Here is a 13598-nt window from a genome sequence, read left to right as displayed (position 1 = left end):
CTTGAATATTCCTGTAAGAAGATACGTATGACAAACTGTGGAATAACATACTTGTTTTGTCCTTTCTTACATCTGAGTCCTGTGGAAGTTTTGTCCTTCTCAAGTTAACGTCCATGAGTTAAGTCCAGGCAATCGTTAAGTCCAGGCAATCGTTAAGCTTCAACCCCCACACAAAGCATTAACGCCATCTACTGCTATTATACTAATGCATCCTTAGATTTTTTTTTGGGAGTACCGCATGTTTCAAAAATTGAAAAATATTACCAAAAAATCATATCAAGTTAAATACGAAGATATTAAAATACATATTTTTAACGCCTTGAAGAAATAAAGTAAAGTGAATGATGGCGCTATTGTAAATAATTGAAGCCGTAACCTTGTCTGCATCCAGCTTCTTCCCTGGTGCTTTGATGTGAACACTCTGGTCAACAGCACTGAGGCCACACAGGGAACCTTGAAGAGCTGACACCTGCATGCTGGACCTTTCTCCTGGAACTGCCAAGGACTGAAAAAATGCCACCGACACCTGAAACATAACACACACCACGTCGACTTCACAGCTATAATGTTCACTTCTGTCCTCCAATAAGTGGCTGAGCTTCACATGCATCCAGAGTGCAATTTATGGGGGTGTCTGGGGGGCTAAGTACTGCTGAAAGACCTTTGAGCCCCCCTTAAAGACGCAAAAATGTATCATAAGAGGGAAGCTCTAAATTTGAATTGAAGCACATATTGGTGTTCAATCTTTTGATTATTGTATTGGACATGGTTTCTTATTAAACAAGGTTGAACCCCCCCCCCCCCAATTGAATGACTTGGTGTAATTTGCACACTGCATTCATCTCATTTCATTATAATAACCTGTCGTGTAAAAATGACAAAAGGATATACATGGTCACCCTCAGATTTAACTCCACACAGACCTTATTCACGAAGCATTTCTCCGTGTCAAAGTTCGCGCTGTGAGCGATGACAGTATCACTGGGAAGTACAGCATAAGCCACCACTTGGACCAGTGGCGCCATCTCAGGTTTCATTTGGAATTTAATGGACACCTCCTTCTCAGTCACTGAAACAGCAAACCAATTATTGTTAGTAAACCTCATCTGAGAGTCTATCATTTTACCATCAACTACCTTTATAGCAAACTTAAAGTGGAAATCCACAGTGTATTTGGCCACATATTTGCATCGATTTTAAGGGCCTTGACTTGAACATAGAATAAGATCTTTCCGAATTTCATTCGCTATTTGATGAATGAATGAATAATAATAAGCAGAATGGTGGACATGTGGCAGCAGGAAGCATGGACAAGGTGGGAGGGTGCACTGGAGAGGAAGATATCCTGGGCAGATATCTGGCAGACAGAACTGCAGCGGCTCAAGTTCATGGTACAAGCTGTGTATGATGTACTGCCTAGCCCAGCATTTCTGGAGCAATATTGATTGTCCTCTGTGCCCTGGAAAAGGTTCACTTGAGCACATCCTCAGCAGCTGCCCATGAGCCCTGGGGGAGGGCCGTTACTGCTGGTGACATGCCCAAATGCTGAAGACATTTGCAGAGGCCATCTCCAAAGCTGTGGCCCACAACAAGCAAGCCTGCAGACAGAAAAACATTGCTTTTGGGGCTGGTGAGCAACCTCAGTCACAGCCCAGATCAGCAGCCGGTCTCCTCACCTCTGCGTCAGACTGGGATCTGTGAGTCGACCTGGGGGAGGGGGGGGGGCAGCTACGGTTCCCAGACCACATTACAACAACTTCGTTGAGGCCAGACATAGTGCTACCATCAGCCTCTTCAAAACAGGTGCTCCTTGTAGAGCTGGCCACATTATGACAACTTCGTTGAGGCCAGACATAGTGCTATCGTCAGCCTCTTCAAAACAGGTGCTCCTTGTAGAGCTGATGGTTCCCTGGGAAGATTGAGTAAATCAGTGAAAGTGGTCCAAGCACCAGGAGCTAGTTGATCAGTGCTGGAGGAAAGGCTGGAAGGCGCATTGTGAGCCCATTGAAGTGGGGTGTAAAGGCTTTGCTGGCCACTCACTGCACAAGCTCTACACTCTACTTGGCCTCATTGGGGCTGCAAAGAAGGAAAGCCATCAACACTTCCATGGAGGCTGCAGAGAGGGCCTCCAGATGGCTTTGGATCAGAAGGAGTGATCTGTGGGCCAATGCTATTGGGACACAAGCCAGGGCATGATCAACCCTGGCTGGGTCGCCTAATGTTGAAAGGGTGTATGATGTTGAAAGACCCGAAACACCCGAGGACCTCAGGAAACATCACAGATGATGTGTCCCAGTACATCCTAGGATGTATCTTCAAATCACAATAATAATAATCATTACATTTATACACTGCTTTTCTAGACACCCAAAGTCCTTAATGAATGAATGAACAAATGTCTGCATTCGTATAGCATTTCTCTAGTCCTACGATACAACACATTTCACAATGAAACAACTGCCCACATTACAGTATGGGTGCCTCAAGTGGGAAATCACATTTATATTTGAATTTTAATGTTATTTAGAATTACTAGTTTTCACAAACCATTCATATTTTGCTGGCACATGATGTCCCTGACTAAATCAAAAGTTCTGTCCATGTGACATCTCATTCATCATGTCATCTCATCATCAGCCGCTTCTCCAGGGTTGGTTCACAGTGGCAGCAAGCTAAGTAGGGCACTCCAGACGTCCCTTTCCCCAGCAACGCCCTCCAGCTCCTCCTGGGGGATCTCAAGGTGTTCCCAGGGTAGATTGGACATGTAGTTTCTCCAGCGAGTTCTGGGTCTACCCCGGGGTCTCCTCCTAGTTGGACATGCCCAGAAAACTTCCAAAGGAAGGTGCCCAGGAGGCATCCTAATCAGATGCCCGAACCACCTCAACTAGCAGCTCCTTTTGATGCGGAGGAGCAGCGGCTCTACTCCGAGCTCCCTCTGGATGTCCGAGCTGTTCACCCTATCTCTAAGGCTGAGCCCAGACACCTTATGGCAAAAACTCACCCTTTCGGTCACTATCCAAAGCTCATGACCATAGGTGAGGGTTGGAACGAAGATTGACTGGTAAATTGAGAGCTTTGCCTTGCAGCTCAGCTCTCTCTTCACCACAATGGTCAGGCACAACACCCGAGATACTTGAACTCCTTCACTTGAGGCAACAACTCATCCCCAACCTGGAGGGAGCAATCCACCATTTTCTGGTAGAGAACCATGGCCTCAGACTTGGAGGTACTGACTCTCATCCCGACCATTTCACATTCAGCTGCAAACCACCCCAGTGTGTGCTGGAGGTCACGTTCTGATGAAGCCAACAAAACCACATCATCTGCGAAGAGCAGAGATGCAATTCTGAGGGTCCCAAAACAGACACACTTCTCACCTTGGCTGCGCCTTAAGATCCTGTCCATGAGTATCAAAAACAGAATCGGAGATAAGGGAAAACCTTTGCAGAGTCTGACATCCACCAAGAATATGTTTGACTGTATGCCAAGAATATGGACACAGCTCTCATTTTGGTTATACAAGGACCGGATGGCTTGTAGTAACTGCCCCAGTACCCCATACTCCCGCAGTACCCCCCACAGAGTGCCCCGGGGTACATGGTCATAAGCCTTCTCAACGTCCACAAAACACATGTAGACTGACTGGTCCAACTCCTGTATCTCCCTCAGCACTTTGCAAGGGTAAAGAGTTGGTCCGTTGTTCCACGGCCAGGACGGAATCTGCATTGTTCCTCCTGGATCCGAGGTTTGACAATCGGTCAGAGCCTCCTTTCCAGCACCATAGAGTAGACTTTCCCAGGGAGGCTGAGCAGTGTGATGCCCTGATAATTGGAGCAAACCCTCCGGTCCCCTTTTTTAAATCTCATCTGAACATCTCAATTAGAAAAGGAAAAATTCTTCAACATTAGTTAAAACAGAAATAAGACTAGCGGTTGGGTACAAGTGTTTCAAAAGGGCTTGTATGTGGAGAAGTACATCCCTGGTCATTAACGCCAATATCTTTGCTTTCAGTACCTGAATCATCTTGAACTTGAGCCTCTACAACACCTTGTATGAAAATGGTGCCATGGGACAAGATCTGGAGAGAGAGATATTTGTGAAGATAAAATAAACAAGGCAATGGTAAACATGTCCCCTTAAATAATGCAATTGTAAATGAACTTATTACTCAGAATATTGTTGGATTACTCAGAACTTAAAATGAACAATAGAGATTAATATGATTAATCATATCTAAGTTGCAGTATGAAAATCATATTATTTTGTATCTTTCAAGATCCCAAAATTGAGAGAAAATCGCCCCCCTCTCAAATAAAAAAATAAAAAGTGAAAGTTATCCACTTTATATGATAGAGCGCGAGTGTTCCAGGGAATTGCTAGTCATAGTTACAGTTCTCAGTGAGTTATCAGTGATATGTGATGAATTTCTATTTCCATGTGACATGTCAAACTCAGTTAATTTAGCTGTAGAAGAGAGCTTATGGCAGGCTAACCACTTGTCTTTGTTTCACTTACCAGATACAACACATCCACGGGTCCCTTGGTCTCCCCAACTATCCAGTAGCGGATGGTGACGTCCACAAATTCATTGCAGAGAAGTGGTTTCTCACTCTTTACCACCTCCAAGGAGCTGACTGTTTTTGTCTCTGGTGTAGCAATGCGGGCCAGGGAGATTGTGTGTTCCCCATTTTCATAGTATGGCATGTTATACTGTCGTGGGCTGATTTCAACTTCACTACTGGCCTTGATGACAGCAGTAAAAGGGGGATCGGAAAATAGTTGATCAGCAACAAATGTGGTCTTCTTACCACAAAAAAGAGGTGTGATTGGCCATGAAATCTTAATCAAATCCCGATAGCAATAACACAAACAATAACTGTACCATTATTATAATAACAACTGATAGTGTAAAGTAATATATTGTAACATTTGTTTTTTACTGATTGTCTTTTCCCATATCTTATTTTGTTCAGCACAAAATACGCTTGAGTCAATGCTTCTTCTTAAAAGTAAATCTAAAATTTTAATTTTTTTTTACCCCCCCCCCTTTCTCCCCAATTGTACTTGGCCAATTACCCCACTCTTCCGAGCCACCCCGGTTGTTGCTCCACCCCCTCTGCCGATCTGGGGAGGGCTGCAGACTACCACATCCCTCCTCCGATACATGTGGAATCGACAGCCACTTCTTTTCACCTGACAGTGAGGAGTTTCGCCAGGGGGATGTAGCACATGCGAGGATCACACTATTCCCCCCAGTTCCCCCTCCCCCCTTAACAGGCGCTCCGACCGACCAGAGGAGGCGCTAGTGCAGTGACCAGGACATATACCCACATCCGGCTTCCTACTCGCAAACACGGCCAATTGTGTCTGTAGGGATGCCCGACCAAGCCGGAGGTAACACAGGGATTCAAACCAACGATCCCCATGTTGGTAGGCAACCGAATACACCACTACGCTACCCGGATGCCCCAAAAGTTATATATTTTGAACACAGCCCCCAATGTACAAGTTCAGCAGGTAATAGTGGGTAATTTTTGATCCATCGAGGCTTACTTGTATTAAATTTGTGTTTCAGTTCTCTTAAAACTGTAATTTTGATGAAACCAGATATTTCACAAGATAGCATACAGGTAAACATATTACATACAGACAGCAGTAAAGAATAACAGTAATAACTAGAGTTAAATAATGCAGCAGCAACAACCTACTATTGTCAGCAGGGTCTGCTTTTTACAGCCTAGAGCCTCAAATGAAATACACACAACCAAATTTTTTACAGCAAACTCACAAAGTGGTGTGAAATAAAAGGAACAAACAATATCTACATCAACTAACAATCAGCTATAAGATATTACTAATATCCTATAAATGACCAGTTAATGCAGATTCACAGAAAATAGCTTCCAGTTGCTTCTTACAAAAGATACCATGTTCACTGATCCTATTTCCTCGGGTATGTTTTTTCTAAAGTGTAGGCTAACTTTTTGTCTGTAATTTACTCTTTTGAGAAGCTTTATTGCATTGATCTAAGACTACAGAAGGGAGTCAAAAGTTATATTACACTAACTGGGCCATGACAGCAAACATATTTACTGATAAAATCGTAAAATTTGCTACCTCAGCTAGACGGTGACATAGCTGATTTAAATCAGTTAAATGGGTGTCATGAGGTTAGTTCTAGCTTGGCTGCTCTTTTCACAACTGGCATAAGAAAGCATTTTAGTTTGGGCAAGAATGCAGAGAGTTGTATTAATGATTCTGGGATTGAATGGCTATCGTTCCCTAAGGCAAAAAATTACAAAAAAGAGCAGAGTATGAGTATATAAATGGTGTGAAAATGTAAACAGACTAAGATAGCAACAATTTTGAGCCATTTCAGTACTTTTAAAGAAGCCACTTTAAATATTTTCAGGGGTTTGTGTGTGTGTGTGTGTGTGTGTGTGTGTGTGTGTGTGTGTGTGTGTGTGTGTGTGTGTGTACCCCCATGTGTGGCCACAAGGAGGCTTGGCAGGGGTCTTGGTGAAGGAGAGGCTATGTACTGGCGGGGAAAGGCTTAGGCACAGGCATGCTTCCTTGTTCACCACAAGGGCTAGCCAGCGGCAGCAAACTGTAAGCGAGAGGTTAGAAAAGCAGGCGGTAAGCAAGCATGCATATTTCCTCTAACTACTGCACTAGACATATCACATCACCCTGTGCGAAACACACACACACACACATGGTAACTGGGCACCTCACAGCCTCAGGCAAACTTGGTAGGGGATCTCGGCACTGCAGTGGTCCCCAGAGGCTGTCCATGGCAAACCACTGCCCCGCTGCCTTGTGGGAAGTCTATTGAGACAAAGACTAGGGGAGCACAGCCAAAGAGAAAAGCAACGTGTTTGGTGGCACACATTAGGTGATTCTTCAACAGTCTGGAAGTTTCTAGAAGCCCCCTGCAGTCATGATGAGTGACTGTTCATCCTGGGTATAAGCCCTTGCCACCAGGACCAACCTGTCATGGCAAAAACAGTGCTACTGAGGACTGCTCACCTCCTGTGGCACTCTAGAATAGAGCTGCAAGGCCACCAACCACAAATCCCTACAGCGGATAGTGAAGACCGCTGGAAAGATCATAGGAACTGCTCTCCCGTCCATCCAGGCCATCTTTGATGCACGTTGCAACCGGAAGGCTCTTTGCATCATGAAGAACCCCACCCACCCTTCCCACATGCACTTCATCCTCCTACCCTCTGGCAGGAGGTACTGGAGCATCCGTGCTGCCTCCACCAGACTATGCAGCAGTTTCATGCCTCAGGCTGTGAGGTTTCTCAATAGCCTAAACACGTAGACCTCCATAAAATGACTTTTTGACCATCTTACTAACTGTCCGTGTCAGGTGTGCTTGTGATGTTTAGGTCTGTGAAGTAATTCTTGTTTTTAATGCACTTTTTGTTTTTAATATTTATTGTGTGTTATTCGCTTTTATGTGGCACTGAGGTCCTTGTGAAATGTAATTTTGTTCCCTTGAATGTATGGAGACATGTACTATATAAGGCAATGACAAATAAAAGCAGTCTAAGTCTAGAAACCTCCTTGCCTAGGTATCCACCTCTGACCATGGTGTACAATATCTGGCCTTATATCCGGTTGAAATCTGGTGGCTTTGGGATGTCTGATGATGGGAGCAGAGTAGAATTGGTCTGGGAGCTCCTAGTCAGCACCCTGCACATAAGCAGCACAGGGTATATGGTTGCTAGCAGCTGGGATTGAATAGCAGCTGCTTTCGGCAGACACCTGTGTGACTGAGCAGCCCTATTTAGGGACCACACTTCTCACCCCAGAAAAGGTGGCCTAAAAATTGTCCACTCCACCAACCTCTTGGGTAGGTTAACGCATCTACCGGGAATTCCATCCTGTGGTAAAAACAAGAAAATGATCCCCTTCAAATTGGCAACATGGAATGTGAGGACTCTACTTGATAATGATTGCAACAGACCACATCAAAGGACCGCGCTAATTGCTGAGGAACTGAGGGACTACAATATGGACATTGCTGCTCTCAGGGAAACCAGGCTCCTGTGTGAAGGCTCCCTGAGAGAGGAAGGAGGAGGGTACATGTTTTACAGGAGAGGCTATCCCCTTTGCGGACAGCATCAGCATGGTGTTGGACTGGATGTCTTGCTGACCTGGGCCATGAGAGGTGCAGAATGCTGGACGGATCACTGCCTGATCATGACCAAGTGCCACATCAAAGTACTCCCCCCCCCACAGCATTTCAAGAAGCCCATAAAACGCAACTGAACTGTGCTAAATTGAAGTCAGCCCCAGCATGGAATGAGTTCCATTGCTCTGTAGGCACAATGGCACTAGAGTTTGAGGCCATTCTGAGTTCTGACAATTCCATGGATCAGAAATGGACCTCCCTAACCTCATTGCTACATAAAGCTGTAATCAACTCTATAGTCTACAGAGCCAGAAAACATCAGGACTGATGTTGACACCATCACATCCCTGCTGGAAACCATGCGTAGGGCACACAGGCCTATTCTCAACTGCCCTGCATCTGCCATCTTTCGGCAGCAGTGGCAAACAGCCCGTAAGGAGGTACAAACAACTTTGCGCACTCTGTAAACTACATGGTGGATGAACAAAGCTCACGAGCTTCAATCATATGCAGACAGAAATGATATGCACAACTTTTACAATTCTATAAAGACTATATACGGCCCTAGGAACTGCTCTATCACACCCTTAAAATCAGTGGACAGGCTGACAACCCTGAAAGACCAAAAGCCGATCCTGGAAAGGTGGTCTGAACATTTTGAAGCCCTACTTAACCAGCACTCACCAACCAACCAATCCATCCTGGAAGAGCTGTCAATTCATCCACCCATCCAAGAGCTTGACCACTCACCAACTTTTCAAGAAGTACTTGCAGCCATCAACTCCCTCAAGAACCAGAACAGCAGAGTTCCCAGAGCCCACAGTTAAAAGAAGATCATTAAAAACTCTTAAAAGGGCTGTTTCAGTGCTGTGACGTGATTTGAAACCAGACTGGAACTTTACAGAAATGCCATTAATTTTTAGGTGCATTTGTAATTGTACATAAACTACTTTCTCTAAGACTTTTGCGAGAAAAGGCAGCTTAGAAATTGGCCAAAAGTTAGAAAGAACAGAGGGATCAAGATTGCTCTTTTTGATGAGGGGCTGTACTACATCATGTTTGAGAGCAGCTGGAACACAGCCTGCGAAAAGAGAGAGGTGTTTATCAAATTTACAATGCGAGATCCCACAGTGGTATAAACATCCTTTAACAGTCTGGGTGGAATACTGTCTAGGGGGCAATGTGAACGCCTTAAATGCTTAAGGATGCTTTTTACTGACTTCAGCTCTGCTTTCAATATGATAATCCCCCATAAACTGATACACAAACTCAGCAACCTAGGATTAACCACCTCACTCTGTTCATGAATTATGGACTTTCTCACTCACAGACCACAAAATGTCAGGATAGCTAACCATACAACTATCATCCTGAACACAGGTGTGCCGCAGGGCTGTGTGCTCAGTCCAGCCCTCTTCACCCTTTTCACCCACGATTGTACCCCCCCTTCACTCCTCCAACACTATAGTGAAGTTTGCTGATGACACTTCTATAGTGGGACTCATAACCAACAACGAGGAGACACACTACAGAGAGGAGGTCCAACATCTAGCTGGGTGGTGTTCAGACAATAACCTGGTCCTGAGCACTAGTAAAACAAAGGAGATCATTGTGGACTTTAGGAGATCCAGGAAGACCACCCCACCCCCACTGCACATAAACAGTGAAGAGGTAGATATTGTGCATAACATCAAATTCCTGAGAATCAACATAACTAAAGAACTCACATGGTCACTCAACACCTCCCACCTGGTGAAGAAAGCACAACAGAGGCTTTCTTCCTCAGGAAACTTAAACAACCTGGTCTCAGCTGTGGATCAACTTTTACAGAAACACTATAGAAAGCATCCTCTGTGAATGTGTCACAGTGTGGTATGCCAGCTGCACAGCAGAGAATAGGAAGGCCTTGGCCCACATGGTAAAGACAGCACAGAGGATTGTGGGAGCTGTGCTCCAAGACCTGGATGCTGTGTATGCTGGCCGCCTGCAGAGGAAAGCCAGCAACATCAGCAAAGACACAACACACCTAGGTCACTGTCTGTTTGTTCCCTTGCCATCGGGGAAAAGATACCGCAACATCAAAACCCAGACTAACAGGCTGAGGAACAGCTTCTTCCCCAGAGCTGTAGCCTCCATCGCCCCCCCCCCCACACACCTCCCTATAGCTGCTGAGAGCTACTAAAGCCGCTGCAATATGGACAACTATGTGCTATAATCCCATGCACTATTTTGAACTTTAAAAAGCCACTGCTATGTTTTATCGTCTCATTATAATTTTTGTTACCTCACTTATTTTTACTACCTCACTTGTTTATACTAAATTTTGTTTGTCCTTGTTTTTATCTTGTTTTTTTTTCTAATCAATTACCTTGTAATTGATTAAACTTGTGCTGCTGGTCTGAGAGTCACCAAATGTAATTTCATTGTGTGCGCACAATGACAAAAAAGTACCTTATCTTATCTTATCTTATCTTATCTTATCTTATCTTATCTTATCTTATCTTATCTTATATCTCAGATAGAAAGGAGATGGACACAGGCTCAAACTGCTCTAAGACAGCTGGGCACATAGAATAAACAGCAGGATCTGAGGTGGGGCCCTAACAGCAGAGATCTTATCTATAAAAACTTTTAGGAAATCCTTCACAGAGTGTGGGTGTTGGCACAATGCAAGGAGAATCACACAAATTTATAACAGAGTTAATAGTATTAAAAAGAACCTGAGGCCTATGACAATTGTTGGACCCAACGTTTGATAGAAACTGTGTTTTTGCAGATTTAACAGCTCTCTGGTACTCTGATAAGCAGTCTCTTAAAATTCCTAAGTAGACATGAAGTTTGTCTTTCTTCCACTTTCTCTCAGCGCGTCTACGTGTGCATCTACGCCAGTATTGGTTGTGGTTGCTATAGTTACCAAGCCTCCCTTCCGGTCTGCCTGCGTTGTAGTCTCGGTTGCTCTTCCTGTTTCAACTAAATGGCTGCTGCCGCACGTTTCCATCTGCGTTGTGTGATTCATTGATGTCGTCTCTCATTACTGGCGTGGTGGCAGCACTTACCAGACTTAAGTCCCGAGGACTGATATTTACCGAATTAATCGCGGTAGCCCTTCCAGGGGAATCACAGGGTAGTTACGTCTACCACCAGACGCAGCTGGGCTAGCTCAGACACAGTTGTGCTAGCTAAGTGGGCAGCATGGTGACACACAGAGCACCGACGCAGTGGTGTTTAACAAAGACCGAGACAGTGAACTCTTTTGAGAACTGACGTCAGAACCTGCTTTATATACTGTCACTCGATGCTGGGTTTGCCCCCTTCCTGCACAATGGCGTGGAGTGGGAGAAGAAGTCTAAAACGTCCCCTGCCCGGGGATTCACAGATGACGGTGAAGATATTCCCGTGCCCCGACGTCGCATTAAAGAACAGAAGGTAGCCATGTTAGAGCTAATGTTGGGACAGATAGCCAATTATTGTCCTGTAATCTCTCGTCATGGAATAGTCAGGAACTCCACATCTATTGACAGCATATGGCAAGCTATTCGTCTACATTATGGCTTTCAGTGCACCGGGGCTGTGTCTGAACTCCCCAAGTCAAAGCAATCCATCCCTGTCCAGACAAGGAGGTCATGTCCCCTTTGTAAATGTGCCGGCAGGCCTGATAATCCTTTCCTCAGCAATTGTTCCTTTCTGCCCCCCCCCCCCAAGACAAAATGTACATGGCAAAGTCGCGCCAGGTTTTGGGAGAGCAGGTCGAGACTGATGATGAGGTAGAGGAGTGCGTTAGTGGGGAGCCAGCGCCATCTAGTGGTATGAAACGTGTACTTATCAAACAGTCCCCGTACCTCGATGCCTTCCATGGACACTGCCCTGTGCGTCTCACCGTTGGTAGTGGGGCAACAGGCAATTGATGAGGGCCTCATGCACGACCAGGCTGGGCGTCACCATCACAGGAAGTACGCAGTCCGCATTCCAAGCAGATGGCTCGTCCCTTGTGAAAGTATTGGGAGAGACACGGACACAATTCCAGAGAGATGGCCATGACCTCTATTTTGAGGGCCTCATCGTTGAGAATCTCGAATCTGACATCCTGGCTGGAATTCCCTTTATGGAAAAGAACGACGTCTCCATCAGACCAGCCAAACACCAAATCTGCTTGGGCGAGGATATATACCGCTACGGCACCCTCCAAACGCCGATGGACAGCCATGCCGTACGGCGCGCGCACGTGCTCCACGCTCCGGATAAATCTACTGTGTGGCCAGGGGAGTACATCGAGCTTGAGCTGCCTACTTAGCTGTGCAATGTGGACAGTGAGCTGGCTGTTGAACCACAAGTCGATGTCTCATGTGACCAGTCTGACACACAGCAGTGGCCTGCCCCAACTTTGCTACAGGGTGTGTCCAGGAAGATCCATGTCCCGAATCTCACTGGCGAGCCGCGGCTGGTCCAGAAAAGCCACCACCTATGCCGTGTCCGCGCCACAGATGTCCCGTCACTCAGTGACGCCGCCGTGCCAGCTGATCCCCCCCAAACCGGCCGCAACGACAATGTCAGCCTCGTCCTCTGACCTTGTCGCTCTGGACCCAGATAACATCATGCCTGCTGACATCAGAGATGAGTTCTGCACCCTGCATAGAGAGTTTGATGTAGTGTTTGATCCCGAGTTTGAAGGATATAACGGCGCTGTGGGTTCGTTCCAGGCCAGGGTGAACATGGGACCTGTCCTACCTCTGCCCTTCACCAACAGGTCGGCCTGGCTTGCCATACAACCAGAGTGCTCTGACCTCAGACAGAGTCTCATCGACGACGAGCGCAGAGACACTCTCAGGGACGCTTTAACCCGCTTATGTGTGGGTCTGTGCCCTCTTGACGGCCCCTTTGCTGTGATCAGGACTGACCCTGCCCCTGGTTTTGCTGCATTGGCAGCAGATGGGGCCCTCGCTATGCACAGACTAGTTGTTGAGGTGGGCAACGCCAAGAATGTCAATAACAACTCAGTGGCGGAGAAGGCTGTTCAAGAGATTCAGGGGGAGATTCTTCGTCTCGAGCCTAACTGTAGGGCTGTTACTCTCTGTCGCTACGGCCAACCTGAACAGTCGTGTTAGGTCACGTGGATTGTCTGCCCATGAAATGCTGCTTCAGCATGACCAGTTCTCCCATAGGCAGTTGCCTGTGGTCGACCAGGACCTCATCTTGAAACAACACTCGGAGCGTGTCACCAACCATCCGTACAGCATGAAGTCAAAGGTGCACTCTGGTCGCGTGGCCGTGCCTCCCGTCATTCGACCTGGTGAACTGGTGTACCGGTATGGTGACCGGAATAAGTCAAAGGCCCGTGACAGGTACCTCGTCACGAGCGTGGATGGTTCATGGTGCAATATCCAGAAGTTCACGGGTCTCAACTCTGTCGCACCTCCTACAGGGTCAGGCTGGGTGACTGCTACAAAGTGGAAGGTCC

At 46.3% G+C, this 13598-nt stretch overlaps 1 protein-coding gene across 1 annotated transcript in view; it reads right to left on the bottom strand.

Moving 5' to 3' along the window:
- The window catches only part of LOC130116165 (alpha-2-macroglobulin-like), a 51485-nt gene that overhangs the window by 26236 nt on the left and 11651 nt on the right, over window positions 1-13598 (bottom strand). Inside the window, exons 12-15 of the mRNA XM_056284120.1 lie at window positions 4516-4743; window positions 4015-4078; window positions 924-1069; window positions 377-526 (exon numbers count right to left, since the gene is read on the bottom strand). Coding sequence (XP_056140095.1) covers window positions 377-526; window positions 924-1069; window positions 4015-4078; window positions 4516-4743 — 588 coding nt within the window. The remainder of the gene's footprint in view (window positions 1-376; window positions 527-923; window positions 1070-4014; window positions 4079-4515; window positions 4744-13598) is intronic.

This window comes from Lampris incognitus, chromosome 7 (genome assembly GCF_029633865.1).
Source record: "Lampris incognitus isolate fLamInc1 chromosome 7, fLamInc1.hap2, whole genome shotgun sequence".
NCBI lineage: Eukaryota > Metazoa > Chordata > Actinopteri > Lampriformes > Lampridae > Lampris > Lampris incognitus.
This window is presented reverse-complemented; position numbering and strand designations above follow the sequence as displayed.